The 13354-nt window shown below is 44.9% G+C and overlaps 2 protein-coding genes across 13 annotated transcripts in view; one reads left to right on the forward strand and one right to left on the reverse strand.

Moving 5' to 3' along the window:
- The window catches only part of LOC132765774 (zinc finger protein 850-like), a 1095673-nt gene that overhangs the window by 300474 nt on the left and 781845 nt on the right, over window positions 1–13354 (reverse strand). The window lies entirely within an intron of this gene.
- LOC132766016 (zinc finger protein 208-like) overlaps window positions 1–13354 on the forward strand; it is a 151722-nt gene that overhangs the window by 27537 nt on the left and 110831 nt on the right. For 3 of the 12 annotated variants that reach the window (XM_067465087.1, XM_067465085.1, XM_067465112.1), the window contains exons 1-2: window positions 5768–5995; window positions 6356–6849. The exons of 5 other annotated variants lie outside the window; for them this stretch is intronic. In XM_067465087.1, the coding sequence (XP_067321188.1) occupies window positions 6469–6849 (381 nt within the window). In that variant the 5' untranslated portion in view covers window positions 5768–5995; window positions 6356–6468. Of the gene's footprint in view, window positions 1–5767; window positions 5996–6355; window positions 6850–13354 lie in introns of those variants that run through there. 4 more of the 12 variants (XM_067465088.1, XM_067465094.1, XM_067465089.1 and 1 more) reach the window with 3 other exon arrangements.

Here is a 13354-nt window from a genome sequence, read left to right on the forward strand (position 1 = left end):
CAGCTGCACCCATACCTTCAGTCGTCAGACTTGGCCATGATAGTCCATGCCTTAGTCACATCCCACTTGGACTGGTGCAACACTATTTTTGTAGAACTGCCTTTGAAGGAGGTTCAGAAGCTTCAACTGGTACTGGAGCTCCGTACAGGGAGCAAGCAACTCCCATGCTGTGGCAGCTCCAATGGCTGCCGGTCTGCTCCAGGCTATATACAAAGTGCTGGTCATTACCTTGGAAGCCCAAATGGTTCAGGCCCAGCTACACGAAGGATCTTACAGACCTACTTGGACACTGCAGTCGGCGGGGGAGGCCCTTCCCTTGGTCCCCATCTCAAGTGCGGTTGGTGGAAACGATAGAGAGGGTCTTCTCCACGATCACTTCAAGGATGACCACGCTCTCTTCGACTTTAAAAAGTTGCCAAATCACATCTTTGCACCCTGGCATATGGAGAGGAGGAAGACTAATATGCCTCGACATATAACATCATCTAGATTTATTAAACCCTGTCTACATACGGGGATTGATTTCATGCCAATTCGTTGTGGATAATCATTTTATTTTTAATCAAGGTATTAGCTGATTTATTTTTGTATCCTGTTTAAATTAATAATATTTTTATGTTTGTTAAGGTGGTCCAGTTTTATTTTTTGGATAATTGCTATTTGGTATTAAGTTCTAGAAATGGTTGTTTAATATGTTGACTTATTTTTGACTTATTTTGTTTTGACTTAATTTGTTCGTTTTTTTTAAAAAAAATATTGAAAACAAAATAACATAATATTTGAACAGATAATAAAGTCTATTGTAGGCTTACATTGTGGTAATGTAAGTATTTCTATATTATCTATTCACATCTTGTAAGAATATCCAATTGGACTTGCTCAAATAGATAGATATTCCAATTTTCCACATTCCATTTTTAATGTACTTTGCTCATAAGCTTCTTTGTTAGCATTGAATGTTTCCCATATGTGTTGGAAACCACCCTGAGTCCCTCCGGGAACATATGGCAGTCGACAAATAAAGTTTATGTATTTATTTATTTATTTAAATTCCCAGGTGTCAGCAAACAAGAAATCTTTGAAGGAATTGAGGAATTCATAAGGCAGGAGTGGAGGACATATTTTATCCATGAGAGAATTCACACAGGACAGGAACCATACCGATGCCAGGAGTGTGGGAAATGTTTTGCTGACAGTTCCGCGTTGGTGAGGCACAAAAGACTCCACACAGGAGAGAAGCCATACCAATGCCAGGAGTGTGGGAAATGTTTTGCTTCCAGTTCAACCTTGGTGCGGCACAAAAGACTCCACACAGGAGAAAAGCCATACCAATGCCAGGAGTGTGGGAAATGTTTTACTAACAGTTCACACTTGGTAACCCACAAAAGACTCCACACAGGAGAGAAGCCTTACCAATGCCAGGACTGTGGGAAGTCTTTTGCTTCCAGTTCAGCCTTGGTGAGCCACAAAAGACTTCACACAGGAGAGAAGCCATATCAGTGCCCAGAGTGTGGGAAATATTTTGCTTACCGTTCAGCCTTGGTGAGGCACAAAAGACTCCACACAGGAAATAAGCCATACCAATGCCAAGATTGTGGGAAATGTTTTGCTCAGTGTTCACACTTGGTGAGGCACAGAAGACTCCACACAGGTGAGAAGCCATACCAATGCCAAGAGTGTGGGAAGTGTTTTACTAACAGTTCACACTTGGTGAGCCACAGAAGGGTCCACACAGGAGAGAAGCCATACCAATGCCAGCAGTGTGGGAATTTTTTTACTTCCAGCTCAGCCTTGGTGAGCCACAAAAGACTCCACACAGGAGAGAAGCCATACCAATGCCAGGAGTGTGGGAAAACTTTTGCTGACAGTTCAGCCTTGGTGAGCCACAAAAGACTCCACACAGGAGAGAAGCCATACCAATGCCAGGAGTGTGGGAAAGGTTTTACTTACGGTTCAGCTTTAGTGAAGCACAAAAGACTCCACACAGGAGAGAAGCCATACCAATGCCAGGAGTGTGGGAAATGTTTTGCTTCCAGTTCAGATTTGGTGAGGCACAAAAAACTCCACACAGGAGAGAAGCTATACCAATGTCAGGAGTGTGGGACATGTTTTGCTCACAGTTCACTCTTATTGAGGCACAAACAACTCCACACTGGAGAGAAACCATACCAAGTCCAGGAAATGTTATGCTGACAGTTCAGCCTTGGTGAGGCATAAAAAGCTACACACAGGAAAGGAAGGGTTGAAGTTCCAGAAGTATGGGAATTGTTTTACTCAGACTTCATCCTTTAACAAGCACTAGAGAATACACACAGGCTAAAAAACATACAAATGTGAGGCATGTGGGAAATGTTTTGATTGGGGTTCATACCTTTTGAACTATCACGGACTACATACAGGAGGGACATTATCCAAAGAGCTGGAACAAAATAAATAAAATGAGATGCAACCGGTAAATTGAAGGTACTGGACATTCTGGTGCTGTAGACTATACATTCAACATTTCCCGATGAGCACGTGTTATTCCATTGGCTTCTAGTAACACTTGACTTGACTTTGGACTCATCTCTTAGACAATTCTCTTCTTAGTTTCAAATTCTGTTCATGTTTTTCACTTTTTTTGCCTTGGGACTGTTTTGGAGAAGTCCTTTGCTTCCCTGGACACCCATATCATCTGATTTCAAACAAGACTCTTTGAGAAGTTCTGTCTAAGATTTGGTGGAGTCCCCTTTCTTGTTATTTAAATGTCACTTAAAAAGAAACCACATGTCGTTCCATCAGTTGTTCTACTAGGCTTAGTTTCCCACTCCTTTACCACCTTGGTTGCAGATATCTAGTTTGTGAGTGTTATTGTTCAGCTGGGATTCCAGAATTGAACACAGTGCTTCTGTCGAGGCCAAGTCAAAGGAAAAGATGTTTACACTATTGTTTCCCTTGATGTGCAAATTGTATATCTGGCTGGCATTTACTGGCTGTTTCCCTGCTCCTGGCACACACACATTTAATCCACATTAAATTGAAAAACACGAGCCTTGTTATTTTAGAATTAACAATGTTATATTTCATTGATTTTGTTGTAGATTGTGAGAATTCGATCTATTTTGCCAAAATTAAGTCCCTGGATCTTCTACATGAAGGAAATAAGTTTGTATGTGTGAGGCAAGCATGGGCAAACTTTGGCCCTCCAGTTGTTTTTATTTATTTATTTATTTATTTGCTACATTTGTATACCACCCCTCTCAACCTTGCAGAGATTTGAGGCGGTTTACAAGGCAGAATTCAATGTCACAAAAACACAAGCACAATATAAAAACATTAAAATTAATAAAATGATAACAATAACAATAAAATGTAAATCAATAAATTCTCATTAAAAACATTGTCCAGTAGTTCCGATTCCTATGTTCGTTACTCAATATTTGCAAATGCTTGCTCAAATAGCCATGTCTTGAGTTTTTCCCGAAATGTTTGGAACGAAGCAGCCAATCTGATCTCTTTTGGGAGGGTGTTCCATAGCCAAGGGGCCACCACTGAGAAGGCCCTGTCTCTCGTCCCTGCCAGACGTACTTGTGACGAAGATGGGACCGGGAGCAGGGCCTCCCCAAGCGAGCTTAAAAGTCCTCGATGGTTCATAAGGGGAGATGCATTCGGACAGGTAAGTTGGGCCAGAACAGTTTAGGGCTTTATACGCTAAAGCCAGCACTTTGAATTGTGCCCGGTAACACAAACTGGCAGCACGGCTAGTTAATCGCTATCAGCAATAAATCGCTGCCGACTGAAAGGTTGCAAATTCAAAGCACGAGTTGGCATTGGGCTCCTGATTGTTAATAGCCCAGCTTACTATTCACCTAAGCAGTTCGAAAACAGCTGTGCTGTGAGTAGAGGAATTAGGGACTACTTAAAGTGGGGAGGTTAATTTCCTCCTTTCCTATCTTTACTCCCATCTTTCCTCCTTCCAATTTCTCCTTGTCTTCCCTTCCTTCCCATCAAGGGCTCCCTGGTTCTCTGGTGGTGTTTTCCTTGGAAATAAGAGTTGTTAGAGTCCAAATGCAAGAGACTCCACTTAGGCAGAAAAAACAAAATGCAAAGATACAGAATGGGGGACGAGGCCTGGCTCGAGAGCAGTACATGTGAAAAAGATCGCGGAGTCCTCGTGGACAACAAGTTAAACATGTGCAAACAATGTGACGTGGCGGCAAAAAAAGCCAATGGGATTTTGGCCTGCATCAATAGGAGCATAGTGTCTAGCTCCAGGGAAGTCATGCTACCCCTCTATTCTGCTTTGGTTAGACCACACCTGGAATATTGTGTCCAATTCTGGGCACCACAATTCAAGAGAGATATTGACAAGCTGGAATGTGTCCAGAGGAGCGCGACTCAAATGATCAAGCGTCTGGAGAACAAGCCCTATGAGGAGCAGCTTAAGGAACTGGGCACGTTTAGCCTGAAGAAGAGAAGGCTGAGAGGAGACATGATAGCCATGTATAAACATGTGAGAGGAAGCCACAGGGAAAAGGGCGCAAGCTTGTTTTCTGCTTCCCTGGAGACTAGGATGTGGAACAATGGCTTCAAACTACAAGAAAGGAGATTCTATCTGAACATGAGGAAGAACTTCCTGACTGTGAGAGCTGTTCAGCAGTGGAACTCTCTGCCTCGGAGTGTGGTGGAGGCTCCTTCTTTGGAAACTTTTAAACAGAGGCTGGATGGCCATCTGTCGGGGGTGATTTGAATGCAATATTCCTGCTTCTTGGCAGAAGGGGGTGGGACTGGATGGCCCATGAGGTCTCTTCCAACTCTTTGATTCTATGACTGTGTGGTTTGTCACTTCTCCAACCATGTCTTAAAAAGACATGTCGCATTATCACGGGGTGTGTGCGCTCTACACCACTGGAGAAATTACACTGTCTAGTCAGTATTGCACCACCTGACATCCGTCGGGAAGTAGCAGCCAATAGTGAAAGGACCAAGGCAGAGACATCTCCAGCTCATCCCTTGTTTGGGTATCAGCCAGCACGTCAACGACTTAAATCAAGAAATAGTTTTCTTAGATCTACAGAGACACTCACTGGAACACCTCAGCAAGCGAGAGTCCAAAAGTGGCAGGCTCAAACCCAGAACCTCAACCAATGGCTGATACCCAATGAGAGACTCCCTCCTGGACACACAGAAGACTGGGCGACTTGGAAGGCGCTGAACAGACTGCGCTCTGGCACCACGAGATGCAGAGCCAACCTCAAGAAATGGGGCCACAAAGTGGAATCCACGACATGCGAGTGCGGAGAAGAGCAAACCACAGACCACCTGCTGCAATGCAACCTGAGCCCTGCCACATGCACAATGGAGGACCTTCTTGCAGCAACACCAGAGGCACTCCAAGTGGCCAGAGACTGGTCAAAGGACATTTAATCAACTACCAAATTTGCAAACTTTGTGTTTTGTTTGTTTGTTTGTGTTCTTTATTAATGCAATGCAACTGTTTGGTTCACTCCTGACATGATAAATAGTAACTCTGGGAGAGTGTAACTCTAGCAGGGAGAGAATACATCTAACTAACTATCCTATGAACACAGAATACTTCTTCCATGACTATCTCTGCCTTCATCTTGAGTCCTCTGGTTCCAGGGCTTTGGAGAGATGCTCTTTCCCCCTCCTTCCAGTGTCACTCTGGGCAAGGAAGGGTTAAGGGGAGGGAGTGTCGTTCCCAGAGAGGCAGGGAGGAAGTGGGCCTCCTTAGACACGAATTTCCTGTCCCTCTAGGAACCAAACTCTCTCCTCTTAACCCTTCCTTGCCTGGCTGGGAGAGGGGAGTTGGCTCTGTCAGCCTCTCCTTCCTCCTCCTCCTCCTCTTAGCCTATCTCTCTCCTCCTCCTCCTCCTTCTCTTCCTCCTTCTGGTGACCCTTCTTCCCATTCCTTCTCCAAAGGGCCAAAGAGGGGCTGAAGCCCAACACACCTGGAGGGAGGGCCGAAGTAGGCCTAGGCCTGGACTAACCTGGGGTTGGTAGTCATCTGCTTCTCCCACCTTTTTGGATTCCTTGGGAGGAGAGAGAGGCAGGCAGAGAGAGAGAGAGGCCCAGGGCTTTCCCCTTCCAACCCACTCACCGGCCTCTTTTTCCCCTTGAGTTTTTATTTCCCATTTCAAAGGAAAAGATGTTTTTCACACAAAGGAAAAAGGAGAACATAGATGGGGAGGAGGAGGGAGGCAGAGCCCCCATCAGGATATTAGGACTATATACATGTCACCGAGAAAAGGGATGGAGCGGGGAAGAGAAGCCTTAGATTCACTCTCCAAGTAAAAGCCTCCCGGAGCCTGTTGTCTAATTCTAATTGTTGTCTAATTCTGCCTTTCTTTCACAGAGGAAATCTGATTGTTGGCTGAGAATTTCGGAGTCGAGCCTGTTCGGTAGAGAGAAGAGGGAGGAAGAGCGTCTCGGACCCACTTGGCTTCTTCATAAAAGAGTGGTTCCAGCATGGAGAGACCCAACTCACCTGGACCTGAAGCAGCACCTGGGAGCAGTGGAGCATCCTGGGAAAAAATAACACATAACTTCCTGAGTGTGGGCCTTTATAGCTCAGACACACAGCGCCAGCGCTTCAGGCAGTCCTCCTTCCAACAGGGTGAGGGACCCAGGGAGGTTTGCAGCCGTTTCCATGATCTCTGCCGCCAGTGGCTGAAGCCAGAGCAACACACCAAGGCGGAGATGATGAACCTGGAGAAGTTCCTGAGCATCCTGCCCCCAAAGATGGGGAGCTGGGTCCAAGAGTGTGGGGCAGAGACCTCTTCCCAGGCGGTGGCCCTGGCGGAAGGCTTCCTCCTGAGTCGGGCAGAGGACAAGAAGCGGGAAGGACAGGTGAGAGCATTGCCTCTTGGCTTCCCTCACCTTGGTACTGATGTAGAGATTGAACGTATGTCCTACCTTGCTTCCAAGATGGGACCAATGTGAGGGAGAAGCCGGACTCTTCTCCCTCGGCCTCTTTTCCCACCTGCTCTGCCCCTCCTGCTCTCACCTCCATATCCACCTTAAATATGTTGACCCCAGATATTACATTGAATGTGATGGAAGAGGACGAGAAGCAGGAGGGACAGGTGAAAGCATTTCCTCTTGGCTTCACTCACCTTGGGACTGATGGAGAGATTAAACGTACATCCTGCCCTTCTTCCAAGATGGGACCGATGTGAGACAGAAGGCAGACTCTGCTCCCTCTGCCTCTTTTCCCTCCTGCTCTGCCCCTCCTGCTCTCACCTCCATATCCACTGTAAGCTCAGTTGCTCCTCTCCTAACGTTTGTTAACCCCCAGATATTACATTGAAAGGGAGAGGGAGTATGGCCAATCTCAGAATGCAGTTTCTGCACATTTGGGGGAAAAAAATCATTTTCTATTCTTTCTCTGTATTACTTGTAGAATTCTTTGTGCTCTTCCAGGTCCAAAATAACTGCATTGACGTCCACCCTGATGTATCTGCATCAGAGAAATCTCATTCAGACACCACCCAGAGTCTCCAGCAGAAGGAACTCAATGAAGCTGTGGCCTTGCAGGGTAAGAGGGAACCCTTCTGGGAGTTTTGGTGTTTAATGCTAGTGTAAATTCCCTTTTGGGGAAATTGTAGCACGTCCACAATCAGTTTGAGAGTGAGACCATACACAGGCAGGATCATTTGGCCTTGAGATGAGTATATAAGTATGGGATGGATAAAAAGCATTGAAGCCAATGTAAATATTGTATAGAGATAGGAAATAGGAAAAGCTGAGCTCATGGATGAAGTTAGAGTTATAATGGAAATTGTGGTATGGGTATGGGATGGGAGGAGGAAATAAAAGAAAAGAGTGAACAGAACTAAGATATGTTAGATGAATGAGAGGATAATATACAAGATAATGTACAAGATAATATACAAGGATAATATACAAATGGGCCTTAACGCTAAGATGAGCCCTGAAACTGACCTGGAAGACAAACAAACAGTAACTTTAGTCAGTTGAAATACCAAGCCCAGGACTCATTTCAATCCAACCTATTCACAGCACTGATTGAGATAAAATCTCCTAAACTAAACTCCAAAATGTTACCTATTCCTGGGCTGGAGAATGCTCCTGTGTTCATAGGGTCATTTCCACATAGATTTCTTTATAGGAGTGTGATTGTCACCTCTGAGACATACTTATGTTATCAGCTTTTCACGCCTTCCTCTCTCTCTCTCAGGGGCTGGAATGATGTTGTTGCCGAATCCACCATTTCTTCCCTTTTGTGATGGAGTGGGAGTGAATCAGGTAAGCAGAAGAATTCCTGGGAGAGGAGGAATTGAGCTGCCTGGGGGGAGGGGGTCATTAATCATCAAATATCTCTTGAAACAGAAAAGATTGAATGGGAGTTTCTTCAAAGCGAGATACTGAAGGCACAATTGCAAAGAGTGCCAACAAAGCGGGGTGGGTGGATGAGGGGGAGTAAGAGAAATTTAAAGCCTGAGGATGTGCAGCCTGAGGATGTGGATAGCTTAGCTGCCACATGAATTCTAGGTCCTTGTCCTTCCTGACTGATCAAAAAGGCCAAAGGGGGACTGGTAGAATGGGTGAAGTGGGTGGTCAGTGCCTTCTTGGATGAAGGCAAAGTTCCAACTTGCCTAAAGGAGGCAGTTGTGAGGTGTCCCTTATGTGAGAAGGATTTGTTTTCTTTTCCCACCAGGGCCCAATCACCTTTGAGGACGTGGCTGTCCATTTCTCCCCGGAGGAGTGGGCTCTCCTGAGCCCTGATCAGAAAGCCTTGCACGCGCAAGTAATGGAGGAGATTCGTGGGATGGTGGACTCTCTTGGTAAGGCTCCCTCACTGATGGGAATTTCTATTTCAAAATGCAGAATCCCAGTCAGGAGTTTCCTAGTGGGAGCAGAATCCTAAATCATCCCAATCTCTGAGAGTTCTCAAGGTAGGGCTTATGTAAGAAATACTGTATATGACATAAGAGTAATATTGACTTGGTGCCTGAGCACCATTTTGGACTCCAAAGCAAAGCCCTTCATAACTGGAGAGAAGTCCAAGTACACTATAATACATCACAGCTACAGGGCTCCCTGGAAAACCTCTCAAGAGTGATCACCCCAGATCAGTCATACTATCTCTCTCCCTCGCTAGAATCATAGAATCAAATAGTTGGAAGAGACCTCATGGGCCATCCAGTCCAACCCCATTCTGCCAAGAAGCAGGAATATTGCATTCAAATCACCCCTGACAGATGGCCATCCAGCCTCTACTTAAGAGCCTCCATAGAAGGAGCCTCCACCACACTCTGGGGCAGAGAGTTCCACTGCTGAACGGCTCTCACAGTCAGAAGTTCTTCCTCGTGTTCAGATGGAATCTCCTTTCTTGTAGTTTGAAGCCATTGTTCCGCGTCCTAGTCTCCAGGGCAGCAGAAAACAAGCTTGCGCCCTCCTCCCTGTGGCTTCCTCTCACATATTTATACATGCCTATCATCCTTCTCTTCTTCAGGCTAAACATGCCCAGCTCCTTAAGCCGCTCCTCATAGGGCTTGTTCTCCAGACCCTTGATCATTTTAGTCGTCCTCCTCTGGACACATTCCAGCTTGTCAATATCTCTCTTGAATTGTGGTGCTCAGAATTGGACACAATATTCCAGATGTGGTCTAAACAAACCGCTGTGGGTGGGTGTGTATGAGGGGGAGGCAGGGAGGGGGGCGTGGAAAGGGAAATAAATATTCAAAAAGTAACCCAGCAAACCTCTCCTGACTTCAGGCACACATTTTGAACCATCTGGTTTTACATCCTGTGCGCCCTTGGACAGCTTGGAAAGCCACTGCGTGCCTGAAGCCAAAAGGGGTCTGGAAAATGATGGGAAAGAGTGGTTTTGCAAAAGCTGACATGCTCTTGATGTCAGCTGACATGCTTCTTCCCAGTAACTCGGGCTCCCTGGAAATCTATTAAGAGCCATTGCCCAGATTGATTGGCTGGAGAGTGGATCATCAAGGAGAAAAAGGGAAGGATTTGAATCCGCTGGCTTCACGTACACAGATGCTGCTATACGTCTTTTTATTGAGCTCATATTCAGCCTTGATTTTCCTCCCAGCCAGGCAGTCTAGCCTCCTCTGCATGTCTGAAGGCCAGGCTCTATTTGGACGCTGCCTCTCCCAGCATGCAAACTGTCCCTAGCCTCAGTCATTAGCAAGATGGTGACCTGCAACATAATGTGTTCTATGTTCTGTGCTTGTGAATGATTGCAGCTTGTGGTTTTTTGTTTACAGTCACATGGGGAGAGAGAACTGGAGGTTGGGGGAGAGAAAGGAAAAGAAGGGAATGATTGTGAAATGGGTAGTAGCAAGGGAAAGGTTTAGCTAGAGAAAAAGGGAAGGATTTGAATGTGAAGGGAAAAGAGAGAAGGAGACAGAATTAAAAAAACATGCTGGGCTGAGGAACAGGTATGCTCTGAAACATATGTTACTCAGCTCACCTTTAGAGGCTCCTGGCAGTGAAACAGTGTCAATCCTTGCTGAACAAGGGGTGGAGAGAGGACATTGTTTATATCTTTAGACTCCTTATCACTCACGCTGAGGAATGATTGTTTCTGTCCTTCTTCTTCACAGCAGATAAATGGAAGGAGAGCAGTGTATACACCAAACACAGTAAGCATTTTGGCCACAACGGGGGCCTCCCTAGTCACCAGCAAACCCACAGTGAAGACGGAGGTTCTGCCAGAGAAAGGCCCTACAAATGCAATGTTTGTGGGCAGTGTTTTGCCCAAAATATGGAACTTGTGCTTCACAAGACACTCCATGCTAGGGAAGGCTATCTTGAATTGAAAGAATCAGCAAACTGTGTTATTAATTACAACTTGCCACAGCTGAGCCAACAAGAAATCTTTAAAGGAACTGAGAATGTCATAAGCCAGGAGTGTGGAAAACCTTTTCTCCAGAGTCCACACTTGGTAGAACATGAAGGATTCCACACAGGACAAGAATCATACATATGCCAGGAGTGTGGGGAGTGTTTTACTTACAGTTCAGCTTTGGTGAGGTACACAAGTCTTCAGACATCAGAGACGCCACACCAATGGCAGGTGTGTGAAAAATGTTTTGCTCAGAGATCACACACAAGAGACAATTCATACAAATGCCAGGAGTGGGAGAAATGTTTTGCTGATAGTTCACCATTGGTGAGCCAGAAAATATTCCACACAGGTGAGAAACGATACCAATGCCAGGAGTGTGGGAAAAGTTTTGCTTACAGTTCAAACTTGGTGAGGCACAAAAGACTCCACACAGGGGAGAAGCCATACCAGTGTCAGGAGTGTGGGAGATGTTTTGCTCGCAGTTCACTCTTATTGAGGCACAAACAGCTCCACACAGGAGAGAAGCCTTACCAATGCCAGGAGTGTGGTAAATGTTTTACTTACAGTTCAGACTTGGTGAGACACAAAAGACAACACACAGGAGAAAAGCCATACCAATGCCAGGAGTGTGGGAAATGTTTTGCTGATAGTTCGCCATTGGTGAAGCACAAAAGAATCCACACAGGAGAGAAGCCTTACCAATGCCAGATATGTGGGAAATGTTTTGCTGATGGTTCACACTTAGTGAAGCACAAAAGACTCCACACAGGAGAGAAGCCATACCAATGCCAGGAGTGTGGGATATGTTTTGTTTCCGGTTCAGACTTGGTGAGGCACAAAAGGCTCCATACAGGAGAGAAGCCATACCAATGCCAGGAATGTGGGAAATGCTTTGCTCGCAGATCACCATTGGTGGAGCACAGAAGACTCCACACAGGAGAGAAGCCATACCAATGCCAGGAGTGTGAGAAATGTTTTACTTCCAGTTCAGACTTGGTGAGGCACAAAAGACTCCATACAGGAGAGAAGCTATACAACTGCCAGGAGTGTGGGAAATGTTTTGCTTCCAGTTCACAATTGGTGAGGCACAAAAGACTCCACACAGGAGAGAAACCATATCAATGCCAGGAGTGTGGGAAATGTTATCCTTACAAGACATCACTTCTGAGACACCAGAGCATCCACACAGGAGAGAAGCCATACCAATGCCAGGAGTGTGGGAAATGTTTTACTCAGAACTCATCCCTTGTGAGCCACCAGAGAATCCATAGAAGAGAAGAAACATTTAGAGAGCTGGGACAAGAGTAAAAAAATGAATTGCAACAGGGAAATTGCAGGTTATAGACATTCTGGTGTTATAGACTATACACTTAACATTTTCTGATGAACCCGTGTGATTTCCTTGCTTTCAGTAACACTTTGCTTGACTTTGGACTGATTTCTTAGACAATTCATGTCTTGGTTTCAAATTTTGTGCAGGTTTTTTTTTCTTTGCTTGATTTGGGACTATTTTTGCAAACTCTTTTGCTTCTCTGGTCACAGGCATCACCATGGGACTGGACTGTCTTTCCTCGGTTCTCCCTTTGTGGGTAAACATCCAATTTCAGACCGGATTGTCTGAGAAATACTGCCTAAGATTTGGTAGAGTCCACTTTTTGTCCTTTGAATTCCTTAGTTGAGGTCCTCTTTTTTGGAACAGCAGAAAGCAAGTTCCCTTTTGTTGGAGCATGTAAAGAAATCGGTTAGTGTGTATGTGTGTCAACTGTAAAATAAGATGCCCTAATCTGTTTGGCTGGGCAACACCCAGGGAGATGGCTGAGCCTGGGACTTTTGGATACTGTTACATTTTTTAGGATTAGTTATGCAGGTGCTTGCATAGAGTATAGAGAGAGAAGCACAGGGAAACAGTTTTGAAATGTGCTCTTGCTTCATAAGCTGCTGGAAGATTCTCCACATGGACAAAGAAAGACCATTTTAAATCTCTCATAAAAGGACATTATGTGAGTCGATAGAACTGATCACATGATTGTAAATATGTTGTTCTGAACTACGAAGAGTAAGCTACTTGTTCTTTGCTGTTCATCTGTGTGGCTTATTTTTTTTTCCTCTGGCAAGTCAGTGTGTGGGTTGGTCAAACGTGAACTACGCATGATTTTCATTTTGTCACAACTTTGTGACACCTTCAGAGGGTTAAATATGATTGTTATGTCACTTATTTTAAAAATAAACCATCAATTGTTCCTCTGGGCTTCGGTTGCAGCTCCTTTACCAAGCCAAAGGAAAAGTTGATTACCCTGTTATTTCCCTTGATGTGCAAACTGTATTTGCAGCTAGAATTTACTGTCTGTTTCCCTGCTCCTGGCACAAACACTTTTAATCCACATTAAATTAAAAATCATGAATCTTGTTGTTGTTCTATAATTTATTTACTTATTTACATTATTTAATTTTGGCCTCCTCACCCCAAAGGAGACTCAGGTCGAATCACAGAACACGATATACGGCAAACATTCAATGCCAAAT

Source organism: Anolis sagrei, chromosome 2 (genome assembly GCF_037176765.1).
Source record: "Anolis sagrei isolate rAnoSag1 chromosome 2, rAnoSag1.mat, whole genome shotgun sequence".
Taxonomy (NCBI): Eukaryota; Metazoa; Chordata; class Lepidosauria; order Squamata; family Dactyloidae; genus Anolis; species Anolis sagrei.